The sequence below is a fragment of the Crinia signifera genome, unplaced genomic scaffold (genome assembly GCF_055691185.1).
Source record: "Crinia signifera unplaced genomic scaffold, ASM5569118v1 HAP2_SCAFFOLD_443, whole genome shotgun sequence".
Classification (NCBI taxonomy): Eukaryota; Metazoa; Chordata; class Amphibia; order Anura; family Myobatrachidae; genus Crinia; species Crinia signifera.
In genome coordinates, this window is record NW_028142336.1 from 64,784 (window position 1) to 86,001 (window position 21,218).

At 48.3% G+C, this 21,218-nt stretch overlaps 10 protein-coding genes across 12 annotated transcripts; 4 read left to right on the top strand and 6 right to left on the bottom strand.

The window, feature by feature from the left end:
- Window positions 1-682: 682 nt before the first annotated feature.
- Window positions 683-1,148, bottom strand: LOC146055447 (histone H3). The gene has a single exon (XM_083168241.1). It carries the CDS (start codon window positions 1,146-1,148, stop codon window positions 738-740), a length of 411 nt encoding a protein of 136 aa, XP_083024367.1. The 3' UTR covers window positions 683-737.
- Window positions 1,149-5,824: 4,676 nt separating this feature from the next.
- LOC146055461 (histone H1-like) lies at window positions 5,825-6,567 on the top strand. 2 transcript variants are annotated; one of them, XM_083168254.1, is made up of 2 exons: window positions 5,825-6,495; window positions 6,529-6,567. In XM_083168254.1, the coding sequence occupies exons 1-2, from the start codon at window positions 5,896-5,898 to the stop codon at window positions 6,565-6,567; spliced, it is 639 nt and encodes a 212-aa protein (XP_083024380.1). In that variant the 5' UTR covers window positions 5,825-5,895. The 2 variants fall into 2 exon arrangements, with proteins under 2 accessions (XP_083024380.1, XP_083024379.1); XM_083168253.1 differs by having other exon boundaries at window positions 5,825-6,567.
- A 909-nt stretch (window positions 6,568-7,476) lies between these two features.
- On the bottom strand, window positions 7,477-7,788 carry LOC146055459 (histone H4). The gene has a single exon (XM_083168251.1). The coding sequence runs from the start codon at window positions 7,786-7,788 to the stop codon at window positions 7,477-7,479; it is 312 nt and encodes a 103-aa protein (XP_083024377.1).
- Window positions 7,789-9,035: 1,247 nt separating this feature from the next.
- LOC146055483 (histone H2B 1.1) lies at window positions 9,036-9,416 on the bottom strand. The gene has a single exon (XM_083168280.1). It carries the CDS (start codon window positions 9,414-9,416, stop codon window positions 9,036-9,038), a length of 381 nt encoding a protein of 126 aa, XP_083024406.1.
- Window positions 9,417-9,777: 361 nt separating this feature from the next.
- Window positions 9,778-10,170, top strand: LOC146055473 (histone H2A type 1). The gene has a single exon (XM_083168271.1). The coding sequence runs from the start codon at window positions 9,778-9,780 to the stop codon at window positions 10,168-10,170; it is 393 nt and encodes a 130-aa protein (XP_083024397.1).
- A 589-nt stretch (window positions 10,171-10,759) lies between these two features.
- On the bottom strand, window positions 10,760-11,339 carry LOC146055450 (histone H3). Its single transcript, XM_083168243.1, has one exon. It carries the CDS (start codon window positions 11,337-11,339, stop codon window positions 10,929-10,931), a length of 411 nt encoding a protein of 136 aa, XP_083024369.1. The 3' UTR covers window positions 10,760-10,928.
- A 4,798-nt stretch (window positions 11,340-16,137) lies between these two features.
- Window positions 16,138-16,880, top strand: LOC146055462 (histone H1-like). 2 transcript variants are annotated; one of them, XM_083168256.1, is made up of 2 exons: window positions 16,138-16,808; window positions 16,842-16,880. In XM_083168256.1, the coding sequence occupies exons 1-2, from the start codon at window positions 16,209-16,211 to the stop codon at window positions 16,878-16,880; spliced, it is 639 nt and encodes a 212-aa protein (XP_083024382.1). In that variant the 5' UTR covers window positions 16,138-16,208. The 2 variants fall into 2 exon arrangements, with proteins under 2 accessions (XP_083024382.1, XP_083024381.1); XM_083168255.1 differs by having other exon boundaries at window positions 16,138-16,880.
- Window positions 16,881-17,790: 910 nt separating this feature from the next.
- Window positions 17,791-18,102, bottom strand: LOC146055458 (histone H4). The gene has a single exon (XM_083168250.1). It carries the CDS (start codon window positions 18,100-18,102, stop codon window positions 17,791-17,793), a length of 312 nt encoding a protein of 103 aa, XP_083024376.1.
- A 1,247-nt stretch (window positions 18,103-19,349) lies between these two features.
- Window positions 19,350-19,730, bottom strand: LOC146055485 (histone H2B 1.1). Its single transcript, XM_083168282.1, has one exon. The coding sequence runs from the start codon at window positions 19,728-19,730 to the stop codon at window positions 19,350-19,352; it is 381 nt and encodes a 126-aa protein (XP_083024408.1).
- A 361-nt stretch (window positions 19,731-20,091) lies between these two features.
- Window positions 20,092-20,484, top strand: LOC146055481 (histone H2A type 1). Its single transcript, XM_083168278.1, has one exon. The coding sequence runs from the start codon at window positions 20,092-20,094 to the stop codon at window positions 20,482-20,484; it is 393 nt and encodes a 130-aa protein (XP_083024404.1).
- Window positions 20,485-21,218: the final 734 nt, after the last annotated feature.

The following is a 21,218-nucleotide window of genomic DNA, read 5'->3' on the forward strand; positions in this document are numbered from 1 at the left end:
CTAAAACACAAAGGCTCTTTTCAGAGCCACCCACCCCGACCTTAAAGAGCTGATTCATGTTTAAAATGTATACATGGAAGTTATTCGCCCGAATTAGCGGGACAGGTGTAAGTGCCACTGTGGCCTTTCTACGCTTAACAACAGGGACGTAAATTGAGTTTAACGTGTGTAGTGATATTGCATTACCGTCCCGCGTAACATGCCCCGCTTATCTGAAGGGAGACTTGTGCCTAGCCCTGGAAAGAGATGAAGGAGCTAGAACTGAGACTTTTCTTGTACTTAACATCAGTCGTTTTACTGTGAAGGCCGGTAGTCTGTTCGTTCCCTGGATAGATGAAGATTGTGCCTGTTTCGTGCAAGTAACAGGCTGGTGACAAATCACGGAGAAGATAAGAAACAGCCGAGGCTTGAGCCAGTAATGTACCTTATGCTTAAGTCTCATATAAATATATATATATGAAAGAATGTCCAATTATAATAGCTAGTAATGTAACTTATGCTCAAGTCTGTATACGTATACAGATTTTTTTTTTAAAGTGCCCCATGTTGTGAAGGACGGAAGGCGAACACAAGCTGTGTGTCTGGTAATTAAGGCCTTTAGCGGACAACCGGGCACCTTACCATGCCTCCAGTGTGAACACTACTATGTCATTGATGCTATAGCTCGTTTAGAAAGATTTGGTGGCTCTGAAAAGAGCCTTTGTTGTCGTTGTTGGGTTTCTAGAAGTGCCAAGTATCTATGCCCTCTCCCCACGGATCCTGCGGGCCAGCTGGATGTCTTTTGGCATGATGGTCACCCTCTTGGCGTGGATGGCGCACAGGTTGGTGTCCTCGAAGAGCCCCACCAGATAAGCTTCGCTGGCCTCTTGCAGGGCCATGACAGCAGAGCTCTGGAAGCGCAGGTCGGTCTTGAAGTCCTGGGCGATCTCACGCACCAGGCGCTGGAAGGGCAGCTTGCGGATGAGAAGCTCGGTGGATTTCTGGTAGCGGCGGATCTCACGGAGAGCCACAGTCCCGGGTCGGTAGCGGTGAGGCTTCTTCACGCCGCCGGTAGCTGGGGCGCTTTTCCGGGCAGCCTTGGTTGCTAGCTGCTTGCGGGGAGCTTTCCCGCCAGTAGATTTGCGAGCGGTTTGCTTTGTCCTGGCCATCCTTCTTCAACACGCACTTCAGCACCTCAGTCTGTTCTGTAGAAAGAAAAGTGAATCGAATTCAGCCGCTGCCATCTCCATTTATACACAGTGCTGCGCTGTCATTGGGTGAGCTAAGGGCATCCACCCTCCTGATTGGCAAAGTCATTCTCGTTTTCAAACGAGTCCTCTATGACGTTCCGTTTTCTCCCTTTATTGTATAGAACAGGCGGGCGCGGGAACGAAATGACGCGAGGAGGTTAGGTCACGTGTTAGTCACCAGAATGAACGAGAAGTATGTGCTGGCATCATGATCCGAGCGAGAAGGGACACCGACCCAATGGTCCCTTATATGCATAGCACACGGCGGTGATACTACATTGCACCATCACAACAAGGAACTCTGGGCTAAAGCGTTTTGGAAAATAAACGTAAACATATTATATTACATTACATACCATAGCTACCATGGGCGGGGAAAGTACTGCATGGGAACAATAGAAGTGCCTTACAGGTGTCTGAAACCCGGGAGATCGTACTATGAGATTGCTGTAACAACAACAGGTCACAGTATCTGCAGAGCATGGCACTTTCACAGTATTACGATCACTGATGGATCGCCGAAGCAGAAAAAAAAAATATATATTTATGAGGTCAGACTCAGAGCCGGATTAAGCCCTCGGTCAGCCCACACACCGTGCCCTCCCCAGTCCCACCGCCACACTTACCTCAGGGAGGGAGAGAAGGACACACGAAGGCTGGGACTCCAATCCAGGACTCCTCTCTATCTGCTGCCTCTCTCCAACCTCCGCTGCTGCTGGCGGTGGAGGCTTTTTAGGTTTGACAGCAGGAGCAGAGCAGCTCCGGACAGAGGGTCCCCTAAAATACGGGGGCCCTGGGGAACTGTCCTACTTCACCCTAGTACTGCTCTCTGCATATGTTAGAGCTAGCTCTGTTCTCATATTGTCTGAGTGGCTTTGAAAATAATCAAAAGTACCGCATGTATGATACTAATGGGAAACATTGTTATAGTATTGCTACTATTCTATTGAAACATTAGTGATATCAATCTGTGACAAAGTATCCACTTAGACCACAAGGTGAATGTCAGAAAACTGAGAAAGTAAATGTAATATTACTCTATTTTCCGCTTTTACTTTCTCAGTGGACGCTTTCTAGTCTAGATCGTATTGAGGTTTACAGTGAAGATGCTCTCGGTGCAAATAATAATCAGTTACAACATAATACGTATATTGTTGTTAGAACTGGATTTATATTGATGCACAGTCTATTAGTTAATTTCCATTTCCCCATGACAATTAAGGGGGGGGGGGGGGGGGGTAATATTTTTATGACAGTCAGCGGAGTTCACAAACCATCTAGGGTAGTATATGGCTATAAGAACAATGAATATACAAGAGACCTGAGTGTACAGTAATAGAGAATAAAAACGATTGTTGTTTCCTAGCACGGCCACAATCGTATGGATCGTGTACCTTTAAGTTAAGGTACACGATCCATACGATGGACCCGATTTCCTTTGAAATCAGGTCCATTTTGCCGGCTAGGAGACAATATCGGGGGCATCGCGTCGGTCGGGACCATTAACAATGGTCCCGACGCGACCGACGCGATGCCCCCGATTTCCCCATAGGCTTCAATGTTAAAAAATATTTTAACATTGAAATCTTGTCGGGAAAGGTAAAATATCGGGGGCATCGCGTCGGTCGCTACCATTAACATTGGTCCCGACGCGATGCCCCCGATTTTTCCATAGGCTTCAATGTTAAAATATTTTTTAACATTGAAATCTTGAAAAAATGTGAAAAATGTGAAATGGGCCAATATGACCCATTTCACATTATAGATGTCCCCGTCGTCACCCCACGATAGACGCCAACCCGAAGCGTGGCGAGCGCAGCGAGCCCGCGAGTGGCGGCGGTGCGCGTCCTCCGACCTTTTCATTCCCCTACAATCCACGTCGGCGTGGAGTTGAGAATAGAATAGTGTGGCGAGCGCAGCGAGCCACCGAGCCCGAAGCGTGGCGAGCCCGGCGAGGGGACGCGTATACCCCCGGCGAGGGGACGTGTATACGCGTCCCCTCGCCACGCTTCGGGCTCGGTGGCTCGCTGCGCTCGCCACACTATTCTATTCTCAACTCCACGCCGACGTGGATAGTAGGGGAATGAAAAGGTCGGAGGACGCGCACCACCGCCCCTCGCGGGCTCGCTGCGCTCGCCACGCTTTGGGTTGGCGTCTATCGTGGGGTGGGGTGTACGCCGTGACATTTGGGGGGGTTGGGAATATTTTACATTGAATTCAATGTAAAATCGGGTCCCAGGGACCCGATTTACATTTCATTAAAAAAAAAAACCGGGTCCAAAATCGGTCGGTCGCGTCGATCGCATCGCATGCGACCAAATCGCATGCGATGCGATCGACCCGATTTTTCCGACACGACCACCCCGATGTAAATCGGTGTGGCCGTCGACACGACCACCCCGATGTAAATCGGTGTGGCCGTGCTAGGAAACAAGTACCATATTTTTTATTTATAAGGCGCCACACGTGGTACGCAGCGCCGTACAAATAGAACATATTAGAACAGTACAGGGTAAACAGAACTAGACATAACAGTGACAGAAGATCAAAAACAGCGCAATTAGCAGCACATCTCTTGGTACACAATACAGCAGATATATAGGGAAGTGAGTGAGAAGAGATGCAGGTGTAGATTGCAGGTGAGTAAGAGAGCTGTAATTGAAATGTAAGAAGGGTGCTGTGAGTACAGGAGGGGAGAGGGCCCTGCTCTATGGAGCTTACAATCTAGAAGGAGGGGGAGACAGACAGGTGACAAGATGTACAGGTAAGGAGACCTGAGGCAAGAAGTAAGAACGGCAGGGATAGTCAGGACATGAGGCAGCAGGTAGAGAAAGCGGACAAAGTAGTCCTCTCCCTCCTCCTATCCTCCTCTGTAAAATGTAAAGTCTAATGTGATGCTCATCATAATGATACTCGCACACCGCTTCCATTGGGCCAATATAGTGTACTACTAAATTTGGGCTCGCTATTCAGTCTTTTGCTCCAGGTGCTAATTTCAACTGTGCATTTTAAATAGATATCCGGTGTGGCATCTTTCTTGTGCAGAAGAACAATTGCTTGGGGGAAATCTTTGCCAATACATATTTTTTGCCATATATAAATTCTCCACAGTTTGGCTGATTTTTTTCTCTAATCTTGGCCAGCAAGTTGGTGGGCCTAACTGCTCATGGTGTCCTCTAAAAGGTGCCAGTCTCTCCTCCAGCATGGTGATTTACCACTGGACCGCATGCTTCATATCAGGCGCCCCTCTGCACCTACAGTATCCATGCTGGCTGCATTTATTAGGACGCTACTTGGTCTAAAAAAACATATAGTAACACTATTATTTTCGAACAGTTATTTGTTGGTGCACCACTGATGTTCAAGTATTCTTCCTACAAATATGTTTCCTTTTTTTCTATCCTCTATTTATCTAATCTCTACTTTCGGCTCCCTTCTCTGCCTTTTTCAAAACACAACCGTGTCAACGTGGCGAGGCCATGGAATGTCACATAGCTACATGGATTATTTTGAGACAATTTAGTGCCAGTGTCACCAGCATTCCTCACATCCAGAACAATACCAGACAATGGAATATGCTAGGTGTCCTGAGCTTGTCATTGTAGCCAGAGTGGCTAGATAACATATGAGGATGCTTCCTGCCTGTGTTATCCACCTGAGCTCTTGTGGAGTGTGGATGTCGGCTGCCCTCTCTGCTAGATTAACGATGACATCTTTATGTAACACATGGCTGGCCCCCTGGTCCAATGTGTTGGACGCCTCCTCATACTGGAGATTTTCAACAGTTCTGGCACCAAAATCACGATCTGAGCTACTGACCCAAGTACTGTAACGTCATTCCTCTTGGCTAGAGGTCCATTTCATTGCAGCAAGACATGGGACTAGATAACCATAGCCATCGTACTAGCTGTATGGGCTATTACAGGAAGCGACAAGCAAACTCCTCAGAACCAAAACAAAAATCCCAGCAGTCGAGTCTAGAAAGTATTTTGACCTTGTCACAGTAGCAAGAATTCTTTAGACAAGAGTGCCGTTACCTTGAAGCCACCTGCCTGTGTGTGTGCCAGTACCATGATGCCACCTGCCTGTGTTATCCAAATGTGTGTACAGGAGTTCACAAATCATCTAAATGCGTTTGAATATGCGCCCTGTCCTGCACAAAGTGTCCCGCAGGCGACTTTTGTCATCCTCTGGACTAGAAGGAGGCAAAAAAGTCCCGAATGGACATATTCTCCTCACAGAAGAAGAGAGATGTGTTCCATGCCGGGCACATCTAGCCTGGTGCGGGTCAGCTGCCACTGGCTAATCCTGGCCTCCTTCTTAGCGCTTAAGCTAGCGGTTGCCATATGGTGTTAGGGGAGACCTTGGAGTACGAAGGTGGTGAAGAGAACCGGTCCTCTGTTCCTCTCATGCCATAAAAAATGCACCTTTTCTGCGCTAGCAAAACACAGGGCGAGAGCAGATCTTGTGAAACTCGAAAGCTAGGACAAGGTTTACACGGCTGCTTGTTCCGCCAATAGGAGCACAGAACGCTCCCCTCTGATCAGCCAATCACAGCACATCCGGCAGGTTATATAAGAGACATCAGCTGCTCAGGGCACTGACTGTGTGTGACTTAACGATACCGCGTTTTTTTGTTGTTGTTGCTGATCTATCCAACCGCACCATGGCAGAGACCGCACCCGCCGCCGCTGCTGTTCCGCCTTCAGAAGGCGCAGCCAAAAAGAAGAGGCAGCCAAAGAAAGCTGCTGGAGGAGCCAAGAAAAGCGCCAAGTCTTCTGGACCCAGCGTATCCGAGCTGATCGTGAAAACCGTGGCCGCCTCCAAAGAGCGCAGCGGGGTTTCTCTTGCCGCCCTGAAGAAAGCTCTGGCTGCCGGAGGCTACGATGTGGAGAAGAACAACAGCCGCGTGAAGCTGGGCGTGAAAAGTTTGGTCACCAAAGGAACTCTCACCCAGGTGAAAGGCACCGGCGCTTCCGGCTCCTTCAAGCTCAATAAGAAGCAGGCGGAGAGCAAGAAGGTCGCCCAGAAGTCTCTGAAGCCCAAGAAACCTGCTGCAAAGAAAGTGGCCAAATCCCCGAAGAAGCCCAAGAAAGCTCCGAGTGCAGCCAAGAGCCCGAAGAAGGTGAAGAAGCCAGCAAAGGCGGCTGCAGCTGCCAAAAGCCCAAAGAAGCCTAAAGCGGTGAAGCCGAAGAAGGCGGCCGCCAAGAGTCCGGCCAAGAAGGCAGCGAAACCCAAAGCCGCCAAGAGTCCGGCCAAGAAGGCGGCGAAGCCCAAAGCCGCAAAAAGTCCGGCCAAGAAGGCAGCCAAGCCCAAGAAAGCCGCGGCAAAGAAGTAATGGCTGAACCGCCGCATCCTCGCTCCCTTGTTCTCCCCCCAAAAGGCTCTTTTCAGAGCCACCCACCCTCTCTCGACAGAGCTGTGAGCGCACGGCGTGGCCTGATGGCTGCGCCCTTCAGTAAGTAATCAACAGGTGCACCAGAATGTTGTAGCTTGCCCCTTAAATTCAGTCACTTCACAATTCGACAGATGTGCTTGGAAGTGGGAATAATGAAACAAGTTAAGTATCAACTCTTTAATAAACGCTTCATAGCGCATATAGCGTTTTGGTGCGCGTTTCAATGAATCACTGTAAACCGGGGGGCGCATTCACCTGTGGCACCATACCTCCCAGCCGGTTCTGCCCTACATCCTCTGTATAGGGCCAGCGCAATCTGTGGCAGAGCTGTCAGGGAAGATGCGTGATTCACCACTATAGAACTCTTTAGCTCAGCCTCGTATTTTTTTTTTTTTTTTTTTATTATCCCCAGCTGGAGTAACTGCTGCAAATCGTGAGGTGCAAGGGTTTATACACAGTATATAGAGCTTAGTAAAACGCAGAGAAAGGCGGACTGGATCGTTGTTAAATCTGCGTTCATCGTGACCCTTTCAAACACAATTGTCCGGAAAACGTATATGCCTCTGTGCAGTGGTCGCTACCAGCGTGGTTTGTACCGCAACCCTGTCAACAAATTGCGGATTACCAAATTACACAATCACCGACACTAAAAAGGAACCACTGCACCCGTGGCACCTCACTGCCTGCATCCACTAACGGTGCGGCTAGTGTGAGGGAATGAATTCATATTAGGACCCGGCAAATAGCCGCATTACACAGGGAGGATGTAACAGCGCTCTCGTAGAAAAGATGGGTGGCCCTGAAAAGGGCCTTTGTGTGTGGGTGACTGAGTGAGATGCTCCTGGGAATTTAACCCCCGAACCCATAGAGAGTACGGCCCTGGCGTTTCAGAGCATAGACCACGTCCATAGCGGTCACAGTCTTCCTCTTGGCGTGCTCGGTGTAGGTGACGGCATCACGAATGACATTCTCCAGAAACACCTTCAGCACACCGCGGGTCTCCTCGTAGATGAGTCCAGAGATACGCTTAACACCCCCTCGCCTAGCTAGACGACGGATGGCAGGCTTGGTAATGCCCTGGATGTTGTCACGGAGAACCTTCCTGTGACGCTTAGCGCCTCCTTTGCCGAGCCCCTTTCCGCCTTTACCTCTTCCAGACATTCTCAAAAATCCTTCTGTGACAAACAGTAAGAATGAGTATAGTTTCCTGTCAGCGGCTTTTATAAAGTGGAAGAGCGGACCTGATGGGTGACTTGGACTTAAAGGCGGAGTCTTGTATCGCCTTGCCATTCGTTCATAAGCACAACCCTTTTATTGTTTTCCTTTCGTTCATTACTAGAAGATATTGTTTTATGTTTAGATTTATATGAACTGCTCTCTTGGTATTGTTTTCTTCGTTAATACCCAGTGTAACATTTCAGCTTGATTAATACCCAGTGTAACATTTCAGCTTGATTAGAGAACTAAACTATTCAGCTACGTTGTGGTGAATATTTGTGTGGATGAAACGTAATGACCAGACCGGTCCCGACGATAATAGTTTTATTTTTTTTACATTTTATTATACGTGGAATAGATATAGATACATTGTATATGTTCACTTTGAAAGTGGGGGAATTGGTAACGACAAAGGACCCACACAATGAGAGTCGCTCAGATATCGGCGGGAAATTAAAAACATCACCAAAAACATTCCCACTGGGAAACTGCTTCTGATAATCACAACTACTGTAACGTTTCCATAGCTCCCGGACTCGGTGTGTGTGTGTGTGTGTGTGTGTGTTACAGTGGGAACCGAGTTTGCCTGAGCAGGAATTACGTGTTCACCCTTAATTAAATGCATCGAAACGGAACCGAGTCACAGAAGTAACTGGGTACAATAGAGCTACGTTAACATACTGCACCCTTCATTTAGAAAGACAGTGATCCATTGGCAACGGTGCTCATCGAAAATTCGAATGTGATGTTTAAAGGCACCAACTGTTACAATTTAACAGTACTTTGCAACGTTTCCATCCAACAGAATGCTTTCGATTTTCGGCAGCTGCACACGGGGAACATTGCTGCCCTATGGGTCGCATGTATCTTTTCTTTTTCTATTTATTTATTTAACCAGTGACATATGCAATGTAACGAACCGGTCCTATATTTGAAACTGGATTCAGATCCTAGAAAGATAACTACAGAATGCAGCTTTGCAAGTGGTAAGTAAAGGCACTTTTTTTTTTCTGAACCAGTAGGGTTAACAATAGCTAGAGGGTACGTCACAAGTCAGTTATGTCTGTCGGTGTGCACTTATCCCGTGAGCCTGGACACAGCAAAAACCATCATAGTTACAGCTCGATTAGAGAGAAGGTGGGTGGCTCTGAAAAGAGCCTTTGTGTTGGTGTGGGTGGGAGAAGGGGAGATTACTTGGCGCTGGTGTACTTGGTGACGGCCTTGGTGCCCTCGGACACGGCGTGCTTGGCCAGCTCTCCAGGCAGCAGCAGACGTACGGCGGTCTGGATCTCCCTGGAGGTGATGGTGGAGCGCTTGTTGTAGTGAGCCAGGCGGGAAGCTTCCCCAGCAATGCGCTCAAAGATATCGTTGACAAAGGAGTTCATGATGCCCATAGCCTTGGAGGAGATGCCGGTATCAGGGTGCACCTGCTTCAGCACCTTGTACACGTAAATGGCGTAACTCTCCTTCCTGGTCTTTCTACGCTTCTTCCCATCCTTCTTCTGGGTCTTGGTCACCGCTTTCTTAGAGCCCTTCTTGGGCGCCGGCGCAGACTTTGCTGGATCAGGCATTGTAGCTTATCAACAAATAACCGCTTCAAATTCGAGAAGAAATGACTGTGTGCAAAAGTGCCGTACGTCGGCTATAGCTGCTCTATTTATAGGGATCTTATGCAAACGAGGCATCGCTGCTGTAAGCTACTCTATTGGGTAGAATTGTCGTGTGACGAAAAGCAGCATCGTTGACTCCACCCTTCAGATACGGATTGGTCTGTGGATAAACTTGAGCTGCATTGGTTAATTTGTAAGCAGGCCAATCACAGAGCAGACAGCATCGGGTAACTGAGTATATAAGAGGAGGGCGGTATTTTACACTTACACTTTTGCAGGTTTCCATCTGTATTTGTAAAGCTTTTTTGCTCCGTTAGCTATTATGTCTGGAAGAGGTAAACAAGGCGGCAAAACCCGGGCTAAGGCCAAGACTCGTTCATCCAGGGCTGGTCTCCAGTTCCCAGTTGGTCGCGTGCATCGTCTGTTAAGGAAGGGAAACTATGCGGAACGAGTGGGTGCCGGTGCCCCGGTCTACCTGGCCGCGGTGCTGGAATATCTGACGGCTGAGATTCTGGAGCTTGCCGGAAACGCTGCCCGCGACAACAAGAAGACCCGCATCATCCCCCGCCACCTGCAGCTGGCTGTACGCAACGACGAAGAGCTCAACAAGCTGCTCGGTGGGGTGACCATCGCCCAGGGAGGTGTTCTGCCTAACATCCAGGCAGTGCTGCTGCCCAAGAAGACCGAGAGCCACAAGCCAGCTAAGAGCAAGTAATTCAACGGCAAAAAAATATTTTACCTAAAACACAAAGGCTCTTTTCAGAGCCACCCACCCCGACCTTAAAGAGCTGATTCATGTTTAAAATGTATACATGGAAGTTATTCGCCCGAATTAGCGGGACAGGTGTAAGTGCCACTGTGGCCTTTCTACGCTTAACAACAGGGACGTAAATTGAGTTTAACGTGTGTAGTGAAATTGCATTACCGTCCCGCGTAACATGCCCCGCTTATCTGAAGGGAGACTTGTGCCTAGCCCTGGAAAGAGATGAAGGAGCTAGAACTGAGACTTTTCTTGTACTTAACATCAATCGTTTACTGTGAAGGCCGGTAGTCTGTTCGTTCCCCTGGATAGATGAAGATTGTGCCTGTGTCGTGCAAGTAACAGGCTGGTGACAAATCACGGAGAAGATAAGAAACAGCCGAGGCTTGAGCCAGTAATGTACCTTATGCTTAAGTCTCATATATATGAAAGAATGTTTAATTATAATAGCTAGTAATGTAACTTATGCTCAAGTCTGTATACGTATACAGATTTTTTTTTTTTTTTTTATAGTGCCCCATGTTGTGAAGGACGGAAGGCGAACACAAGCTGTGTGTCTGGTAATTAAGGCCTTTAGCGGACAACCGGGCACCTTACCATGCCTCCAGTGTGAACACTACTATGTCATTGATGCTATAGCTCGTTTAGAAAGATTTGGTGGCTCTGAAAAGAGCCTTTGTTGTCGTTGTTGGGTTTCTAGGAGTGCCAAGTATCTATGCCCTCTCCCCACGGATCCTGCGGGCCAGCTGGATGTCTTTTGGCATGATGGTCACCCTCTTGGCGTGGATGGCGCACAGGTTGGTGTCCTCGAAGAGCCCCACCAGATAAGCTTCGCTGGCCTCTTGCAGGGCCATGACAGCAGAGCTCTGGAAGCGCAGGTCGGTCTTGAAGTCCTGGGCGATCTCACGCACCAGGCGCTGGAAGGGCAGCTTGCGGATGAGCAGCTCGGTGGATTTCTGGTAGCGGCGGATCTCACGGAGAGCCACAGTCCCGGGTCGGTAGCGGTGAGGCTTCTTCACGCCGCCGGTAGCTGGGGCGCTTTTCCGGGCAGCCTTGGTTGCTAGCTGCTTGCGGGGAGCTTTCCCGCCAGTAGATTTGCGAGCGGTTTGCTTTGTCCTGGCCATCCTTCTTCAACACGCACTTCAGCACCTCTGTCTGTTCTGTAGAAAGAAAAGTGAATCGAATTCAGCCGCTGCCATCTCCATTTATACACAGTGCTGCGCTGTCATTGGGTGAGCTAAGGGCATCCACCCTCCTGATTGGCATTCTCGTTTTCAAACGAGTCCTCTATGACGTTCCGTTTTCTCCCTTTATTGTATAGAACAGGCGGGCGCGGGAACGAAATGACGCGAGGAGGTTAGGTCACGTGTTAGTCACCAGAATGAACGAGAAGTATGTTCTGGCATCATGATCCGAGCGAGAAGGGACACCGACCCAATGGTCCCTTATATGCATAGCACACGGCGGTGATACTACATTGCACCATCACAACAAGGAACTCTGGGCTAAAGCGTTTTGGAAAATAAACGTAAACATATTATATTACATTACATACCATAGCTACCATGGGCGGGGAAAGTACTGCATGGGAACAATAGAAGTGCCTTACAGGTGTCTGAAACCCGGGAGATCGTACTATGAGATTGCTGTAACAACAACAGGTCACAGTATCTGCAGAGCATGGCACTTTCACAGTATTACGATCACTGATGGATCGCCGAAGCAGAAAAAAAAATATATTTATGAGGTCAGACTCAGAGCCGGATTAAGCCCTCGGCACACCGTGCCCTCCCCAGTCCCACCGCCACACTTACCTCAGGGAGGGAGAGAAGGACACACGAAGGCTGGGAATCCAATCCAGGACTCCTCTCTATCTGCTGCCTCTCTCCAACCTCCGCTGCTGCTGGCGGTGGAGGCTTTTTTAGGTTTGACAGCAGGAGCAGAGCAGCTCCGGACAGAGGGTCCCCTAAAATACGGGGGCCCTGGGGAACTGTCCTACTCCCCCCTAGTACTGCTCTCTGCATATGTTAGAGCTAGCTCTGTTCTCATATTGTCTGAGTGGCTTTGAAAATAATTAAAAGTACCGCATGTATGATACTAATGGGAAACATTGTTATAGTATTGCTACTATTCTATTAAAACATTAGTGATATCAATCTGTGACAAAGTATCCACTTAGACCACAAGGTGAATGTCAGAAAACTGAGAAAGTAAATGTAATATTACTCTATTTTCCGCTTTTACTTTCTCTGTGGACACTTTCTAGTCTAGATCGTATTGAGGTTTACAGTGAAGATGCTCTCGGTGCAAATAATAATCACATAACACGTATATTGTTGTTAGAACTGGATTTATATTGATGCACAGTCTATTAGTTAATTTCCATTTCCCCATGACAATTAAAGGGGGGGGGGGGGGTAATATTTTTATGACAGTCAGCGGAGTTCACAAACCATCTAGGGCAGTGGTTCCCAAACTGTGTGCCGTGGCTCCCTGGGGTGCCTCGGGACACTTGCAGGGGTGCCGCGGCTTGGTGGTCCAGGACCAACTCAAATTATGAATGGTTAATTATTTATGAGCAAAACCAGTGCTGGTGGCTGCCAATCATACAATGTGTACAAACAGAAGCTAATCCTGCCCTTTACCACATAACTGCCGCTAAGAATCGCATATAAACCCAATCTAATAAAAAAAATTTGGACCTAGGGGTGCCATGAAAAAAATTCTGATTCTCTAGGGTGCCGTGAATCAAAAAAGATTGGGAACCCCTGATCTAGGGTATTATATGGCTATAAGAACAATGAATATACAAGAGACCTGAGTGTACAGTAATAGAGAATAAAAACGATTGTTGTTTCCTAGCACGGCCACAATCGTATGGATCGTGTACCTTTAAGTTAAGGTACACGATCCATACGATGGACCCGATTTCCTTTGAAATCAGGTCCATTTTGCCGGCTAGGAGACAATATCGGGGGCATCGCGTCGGTCGGGACCGTTAACAATGGTCCCGACGCGACCGACGCGATGCCCCTGATTTCCCCTCAGACTTCAATGTTAAAAAATATTAACATTCGTCCCGACGAATTAACATTGGTCCCGACGCGATGCCCCCGATTTTTCCATAGGCTTCAATGTTAAAATATTTTTTAACATTGAAATCTTGAAAAAATGTGAAAAATGTGAAATGGGCCAATATGACCCATTTCACATTATAGATGTCCCCGTCGTCACCCCACGATAGACGCCAACCCGAAGCGTGGCGAGCGCAGCGAGCCCGCGAGGGGCGGCGGTGCGCGTCCTCCGACCTTTTCATTCCCCTACTATCCACGTCGGCGAAGCCCGAAGCGTGGCGAGCACAGCGAGCCCTGCGAGGGGACGCGTATACCTGTGAAGTTATACGCGTCCCCTCGCCACGCTTCGGGCTCGGTGGCTCGCTGCGCTCGCCACACTATTCTATTCTCAACTCCACGCCGACGTGGATAGTAGGGGAATGAAAAGGTCGGAGGACGCGCACCGCCGCCCCTCGCGGGCTCGCTGCGCTCGCCACGCTTCGGGTTGGCGTCTATCGTGGGGTTGGGTGTACGCCGTGACATTTGGGGGGGTTGGGAATATTTTACATTGAATTCAATGTAAAATCGGGTCCCAGGGACCCGATTTACATTTCATTCAAAAAAAAAATCGGGTCCAAAATCGGTCGATTTTTCCGACACGACCACCCCGATGTAAATCGGTGTGGCGTGCTAGGAAACAAGTACCATATTTTTTATTTATAAGGCGCCACACGTGGTACGCAGCGCCGTACAAATAGAACATATTAGAACAGTACAGGGTAAACAGAACTAGACATAACAGTGACAGAAGATCAAAAACAGCACAATTAGCAATTAGCAGCACATCTCTTGGTACACAATACAGCAGATATATAGGGAAGTGAGTGAGAAGAGATGCAGGTGTAGATTGCAGGTGAGTAAGAGAGCTGTAATTGAAATGTAAGAAGGGTGCTGTGAGTACAGGAGGGGAGAGGGCCCTGCTCTATGGAGCTTACAATCTAGAAGGAGGGGGAGACAGACAGGTGACAAGATGTACAGGTAAGGAGACCTGAGGCAAGAAGTAAGAACGGAAGGGATAGTCAGGACATGAGGCAGCAGGTAGAGAAAGCGGACAAAGTAGTCCTCTCCCTCCTCCTATCCTCCTCTGTAAAATGTAAAGTCTAATGTGATGCTCATCATAATGATACTCGCACACCGCTTCCATTGGGCCAATATAGTGTACTACTAAATTTGGGCTCGCTATTCAGTCTTTTGCTCCAGGTGCTAATTTCAACTGTGCATTTTAAATAGATATCCGGTGTGGCATCTTTCTTGTGCAGAAGAACAATTGCTTGGGGGAAATCTTTGCCAATACATATTTTTTGCCATATATAAATTCTCCACAGTTTGGCTGATTTTTTTTTCTCTAATCTTGGCCAGCAAGTTGGTGGGCCTAACTGCTCATGGTGTCCTCTAAAAGGTGCCAGTCTCTCCTCCAGCATGGTGATTTACCACTGGACCGCATGCTTCATATCAGGCGCCCCTCTGCACCTACAGTATCCATGCTGGCTGCATTTATTAGGACGCTACTTGGTCTAAAACCATATAGTAACACTATTATTTTCGAACAGTTATTTGTTGGTGCACCACTGATGTTCAAGTATTCTTCCTACAAATATGTTTCCTTTTTTTCTATCCTCTATTTATCTAATCTCTACTTTTGGCTCCCTTCTCTGCCTTTTTCAAAACACAACCGTGTCAACGTGGCGAGGCCATGGAATGTCACATAGCTACATGGATTATTTTGAGACAATTTAGTGCCAGTGTCACCAGCATTCCTCACATCCAGAACAATACCAGACAATGGAATATGCTAGGTGTCCTGAGCTTGTCATTGTAGCCAGAGTGGCTAGATAACATATGAGGATGCTTCCTGCCTGTGTTATCCACCTGAGCTCTTGTGGAGTGTGGATGTCGGCTGCCCTCTCTGCTAGATTAACGATGACATCTTTATGTAACACGTGGCTGGCCCCCTGGTCCAATGTGTTGGACGCCTCCTCATACTGGAGATTTTCAACAGTTCTGGCACCAAAATCACGATCTGAGCTACTGACCCAAGTACTGTAACGTCATTCCTCTTGGCTAGAGGTCCATTTCATTGCAGCAAGACATGGGACTAGATAACCATAGCCATCGTACTAGCTGTATGGGCTATTACAGGAAGCGACAAGCAAACTCCTCAGAACCAAAACAAAAATCCCAGCAGTCGAGTCTAGAAAGTATTTTGACCTTGTCACAGTAGCAAGAATTCTTTAGACAAGAGTGCCGTTACCTTGAAGCCACCTGCCTGTGTGTGTGCCAGTACCATGATGCCACCTGCCTGTGTTATCCAAATGTGTGTACAGGAGTTCACAAATCATCTAAATGCGTTTGAATATGCGCCCTGTCCTGCACAAAGTGTCCCGCAGGCGACTTTTGTCATCCTCTGGACTAGAAGGAGGCAAAAAAGTCCCGAATGGACATATTCTCCTCACAGAAGAAGAGAGATGTGTTCCATGCCGGGCACATCTAGCCTGGTGCGGGTCAGCTGCCACTGGCTAATCCTGGCCTCCTTCTTAGCGCTTAAGCTAGCGGTTGCCATATGGTGTTAGGGGAGACCTTGGAGTACGAAGGTGGTGAAGAGAACCGGTCCTCTGTTCCTCTCATGCCATAAAAAATGCACCTTTTCTGCGCTAGCAAAACACAGGGCGAGAGCAGATCTTGTGAAACTCGAAAGCTAGGACAAGGTTTACACGGCTGCTTGTTCCGCCAATAGGAGCACAGAACGCTCCCCTCTGATCAGCCAATCACAGCACATCCGGCAGGTTATATAAGAGACATCAGCTGCTCAGGGCACTGACTGTGTGTGACTTAACGATACCGCGTTTTTTTGTTGTTGTTGCTGATCTATCCAACCGCACCATGGCAGAGACCGCACCCGCCGCCGCTGCTGTTCCGCCTTCAGAAGGCGCAGCCAAAAAGAAGAGGCAGCCAAAGAAAGCTGCTGGAGGAGCCAAGAAAAGCGCCAAGTCTTCTGGACCCAGCGTATCCGAGCTGATCGTGAAAACCGTGGCCGCCTCCAAAGAGCGCAGCGGGGTTTCTCTTGCCGCCCTGAAGAAAGCTCTGGCTGCCGGAGGCTACGATGTGGAGAAGAACAACAGCCGCGTGAAGCTGGGCGTGAAAAGTTTGGTCACCAAAGGAACTCTCACCCAGGTGAAAGGCACCGGCGCTTCCGGCTCCTTCAAGCTCAATAAGAAGCAGGCGGAGAGCAAGAAGGTCGCCCAGAAGTCTCTGAAGCCCAAGAAACCTGCTGCAAAGAAAGTGGCCAAATCCCCGAAGAAGCCCAAGAAAGCTCCGAGTGCAGCCAAGAGCCCGAAGAAGGTGAAGAAGCCAGCAAAGGCGGCTGCAGCTGCCAAAAGCCCAAAGAAGCCTAAAGCGGTGAAGCCGAAGAAGGCGGCCGCCAAGAGTCCGGCCAAGAAGGCAGCGAAACCCAAAGCCGCCAAGAGTCCGGCCAAGAAGGCGGCGAAGCCCAAAGCCGCAAAAAGTCCGGCCAAGAAGGCAGCCAAGCCCAAGAAAGCCGCGGCAAAGAAGTAATGGCTGAACCGCCGCATCCTCGCTCCCTTGTTCTCCCCCCAAAAGGCTCTTTTCAGAGCCACCCACCCTCTCTCGACAGAGCTGTGAGCGCACGGCGTGGCCTGATGGCTGCGCCCTTCAGTAAGTAATCAACAGGTGCACCAGAATGTTGTAGCTTGCCCCTTAAATTCAGTCACTTCACAATTCGACAGATGTGCTTGGAAGTGGGAATAATGAAACAAGTTAAGTATCAACTCTTTAATAAACGCTTCATAGCGCATATAGCGTTTTGGTGCGCGTTTCAATGAATCACTGTAAACCGGGGGGCGCATTCACCTGTGGCACCATACCTCCCAGCCGGTTCTGCCCTACATCCTCTGTATAGGGCCAGCGCAATCTGTGGCAGAGCTGTCAGGGAAGATGCGTGATTCACCACTATAGAACTCTTTAGCTCAGCCTCGTATTTTTTTTTTTTTTTTTTTTATTATCCCCAGCTGGAGTAACTGCTGCAAATCGTGAGGTGCAAGGGTTTATACACAGTATATAGAGCTTAGTAAAACGCAGAGAAAGGCGGACTGGATCGTTGTTAAATCTGCGTTCATCGTGACCCTTTCAAACACAATTGTCCGGAAAACGTATATGCCTCTGTGCAGTGGTCGCTACCAGCGTGGTTTGTACCGCAACCCTGTCAACAAATTGCGGATTACCAAATTACACAATCACCGACACTAAAAAGGAACCACTGCACCCGTGGCACCTCACTGCCTGCATCCACTAACGGTGCGGCTAGTGTGAGGGAATGAATTCATATTAGGACCCGGCAAATAGCCGCATTACACAGGGAGGATGTAACAGCGCTCTCGTAGAAAAGATGGGTGGCCCTGAAAAGGGCCTTTGTGTGTGGGTGACTGAGTGAGATGCTCCTGGGAATTTAACCCCCGAACCCATAGAGAGTACGGCCCTGGCGTTTCAGAGCATAGACCACGTCCATAGCGGTCACAGTCTTCCTCTTGGCGTGCTCGGTGTAGGTGACGGCATCACGAATGACATTCTCCAGAAACACCTTCAGCACACCGCGGGTCTCCTCGTAGATGAGTCCAGAGATACGCTTAACACCCCCTCGCCTAGCTAGACGACGGATGGCAGGCTTGGTAATGCCCTGGATGTTGTCACGGAGAACCTTCCTGTGACGCTTAGCGCCTCCTTTGCCGAGCCCCTTTCCGCCTTTACCTCTTCCAGACATTCTCAAAAATCCTTCTGTGACAAACAGTAAGAATGAGTATAGTTTCCTGTCAGCGGCTTTTATAAAGTGGAAGAGCGGACCTGATGGGTGACTTGGACTTAAAGGCGGAGTCTTGTATCGCCTTGCCATTCGTTCATAAGCACAACCCTTTTATTGTTTTCCTTTCGTTCATTACTAGAAGATATTGTTTTATGTTTAGATTTATATGAACTGCTCTCTTGGTATTGTTTTCTTCGTTAATACCCAGTGTAACATTTCAGCTTGATTAATACCCAGTGTAACATTTCAGCTTGATTAGAGAACTAAACTATTCAGCTACGTTGTGGTGAATATTTGTGTGGATGAAACGTAATGACCAGACCGGTCCCGACGATAATAGTTTTATTTTTTTTTACATTTTATTATACGTGGAATAGATATAGATACATTGTATATGTTCACTTTGAAAGTGGGGGAATTGGTAACGACAAAGGACCCACACAATGAGAGTCGCTCAGATATCGGCGGGAAATTAAAAACATCACCAAAAACATTCCCACTGGGAAACTGCTTCTGATAATCACAACTACTGTAACGTTTCCATAGCTCCCGGACTCGGTGTGTGTGTGTGTGTGTGTGTGTTACAGTGGGAACCGAGTTTGCCTGAGCAGGAATTACGTGTTCACCCTTAATTAAATGCATCGAAACGGAACCGAGTCACAGAAGTAACTGGGTACAATAGAGCTACGTTAACATACTGCACCCTTCATTTAGAAAGACAGTGATCCATTGGCAACGGTGCTCATCGAAAATTCGAATGTGATGTTTAAAGGCACCAACTGTTACAATTTAACAGTACTTTGCAACGTTTCCATCCAACAGAATGCTTTCGATTTTCGGCAGCTGCACACGGGGAACATTGCTGCCCTATGGGTCGCATGTATCTTTTCTTTTTCTATTTATTTATTTAACCAGTGACATATGCAATGTAACGAACCGGTCCTATATTTGAAACTGGATTCAGATCCTAGAAAGATAACTACAGAATGCAGCTTTGCAAGTGGTAAGTAAAGGCACTTTTTTTTTTTCTGAACCAGTAGGGTTAACAATAGCTAGAGGGTACGTCACAAGTCAGTTATGTCTGTCGGTGTGCACTTATCCCGTGAGCCTGGACACAGCAAAAACCATCATAGTTACAGCTCGATTAGAGAGAAGGTGGGTGGCTCTGAAAAGAGCCTTTGTGTTGGTGTGGGTGGGAGAAGGGGAGATTACTTGGCGCTGGTGTACTTGGTGACGGCCTTGGTGCCCTCGGACACGGCGTGCTTGGCCAGCTCTCCAGGCAGCAGCAGACGTACGGCGGTCTGGATCTCCCTGGAGGTGATGGTGGAGCGCTTGTTGTAGTGAGCCAGGCGGGAAGCTTCCCCAGCAATGCGCTCAAAGATATCGTTGACAAAGGAGTTCATGATGCCCATAGCCTTGGAGGAGATGCCGGTATCAGGGTGCACCTGCTTCAGCACCTTGTACACGTAAATGGCGTAACTCTCCTTCCTGGTCTTTCTACGCTTCTTCCCATCCTTCTTCTGGGTCTTGGTCACCGCTTTCTTAGAGCCCTTCTTGGGCGCCGGCGCAGACTTTGCTGGATCAGGCATTGTAGCTTATCAACAAATAACCGCTTCAAATTCGAGAAGAAATGACTGTGTGCAAAAGTGCCGTACGTCGGCTATAGCTGCTCTATTTATAGGGATCTTATGCAAACGAGGCATCGCTGCTGTAAGCTACTCTATTGGGTAGAATTGTCGTGTGACGAAAAGCAGCATCGTTGACTCAACCCTTCAGATACGGATTGGTCTGTGGATAAACTTGAGCTGCATTGGTTAATTTGTAAGCAGGCCAATCACAGAGCAGACAGCATCGGGTAGCTGAGTATATAAGAGGAGGGCGGTATTTTACACTTACACTTTCGCAGGTTTCCATCTGTATTTGTAAAGCTTTTTTGCTCCGTTAGCTATTATGTCTGGAAGAGGTAAACAAGGCGGCAAAACCCGGGCTAAGGCCAAGACTCGTTCATCCAGGGCTGGTCTCCAGTTCCCAGTTGGTCGCGTGCATCGTCTGTTAAGGAAGGGAAACTATGCGGAACGAGTGGGTGCCGGTGCCCCGGTCTACCTGGCCGCGGTGCTGGAATATCTGACGGCTGAGATTCTGGAGCTTGCCGGAAACGCTGCCCGCGACAACAAGAAGACCCGCATCATCCCCCGCCACCTGCAGCTGGCTGTACGCAACGACGAAGAGCTCAACAAGCTGCTCGGTGGGGTGACCATCGCCCAGGGAGGTGTTCTGCCTAACATCCAGGCAGTGCTGCTGCCCAAGAAGACCGAGAGCCACAAGCCAGCTAAGAGCAAGTAATTCAACGGCAAAAAAATACTTTACCTAAAACACAAAGGCTCTTTTCAGAGCCACCCACCCCGACCTTAAAGAGCTGATTCATGTTTAAAATGTATACATGGAAGTTATTCGCCCGAATTAGCGGGACAGGTGTAAGTGCCACTGTGGCCTTTCTACGCTTAACAACAGGGACGTAAATTGAGTTTAACGTGTGTAGTGATATTGCATTACCGTCCCGCGTAACATGCCCCGCTTATCTGAAGGGAGACTTGTGCCTAGCCCTGGAAAGAGATGAAGGAGCTAGAACTGAGACTTTTCTTGTACTTAACATCAGTCGTTTTACTGTGAAGGCCGGTAGTCTGTTCGTTCCCTGGATAGATGAAGATTGTGCCTGTTTCGTGCAAGTAACAGGCTGGTGACAAATCACGGAGAAGATAAGAAACAGCCGAGGCTTGAGCCAGTAATGTACCTTATGCTTAAGTCTCTATATATATATATATATATATATGAAAGAATGTCCAATTATAATAGCTAGTAATGTAACTTATGCTCAAGTCTGTATACGTATACAGATTTTTTTTTTTTTTAAAGTGCCCCATGTTGTGAAGGACGGAAGGCGAACACAAGCTGTGTGTCTGGTAATTAAGGCCTTTAGCGGACAACCGGGCACCTTACCATGCCTCCAGTGTGAACACTACTATGTCATTGATGCTATAGCTCGTTTAGAAAGATTTGGTGGCTCTGAAAAGAGCCTT

What these genes read in the sequence shown, in the direction of transcription:
- LOC146055458 (XM_083168250.1), bottom strand. Translation starts at nt 18,102, where the DNA reads ATGTCTGGAAGAGGTAAAGGCGGAAAGGGGCTCGGCAAAGGAGGCGCT.
- LOC146055447 (XM_083168241.1), bottom strand. Translation starts at nt 1,148, where the DNA reads ATGGCCAGGACAAAGCAAACCGCTCGCAAATCTACTGGCGGGAAAGCT.
- LOC146055481 (XM_083168278.1), top strand. Translation starts at nt 20,092, where the DNA reads ATGTCTGGAAGAGGTAAACAAGGCGGCAAAACCCGGGCTAAGGCCAAG.
- LOC146055462 (XM_083168255.1), top strand. Translation starts at nt 16,209, where the DNA reads ATGGCAGAGACCGCACCCGCCGCCGCTGCTGTTCCGCCTTCAGAAGGC.
- LOC146055473 (XM_083168271.1), top strand. Translation starts at nt 9,778, where the DNA reads ATGTCTGGAAGAGGTAAACAAGGCGGCAAAACCCGGGCTAAGGCCAAG.
- LOC146055459 (XM_083168251.1), bottom strand. Translation starts at nt 7,788, where the DNA reads ATGTCTGGAAGAGGTAAAGGCGGAAAGGGGCTCGGCAAAGGAGGCGCT.
- LOC146055485 (XM_083168282.1), bottom strand. Translation starts at nt 19,730, where the DNA reads ATGCCTGATCCAGCAAAGTCTGCGCCGGCGCCCAAGAAGGGCTCTAAG.
- LOC146055483 (XM_083168280.1), bottom strand. Translation starts at nt 9,416, where the DNA reads ATGCCTGATCCAGCAAAGTCTGCGCCGGCGCCCAAGAAGGGCTCTAAG.
- LOC146055450 (XM_083168243.1), bottom strand. Translation starts at nt 11,339, where the DNA reads ATGGCCAGGACAAAGCAAACCGCTCGCAAATCTACTGGCGGGAAAGCT.
- LOC146055461 (XM_083168253.1), top strand. Translation starts at nt 5,896, where the DNA reads ATGGCAGAGACCGCACCCGCCGCCGCTGCTGTTCCGCCTTCAGAAGGC.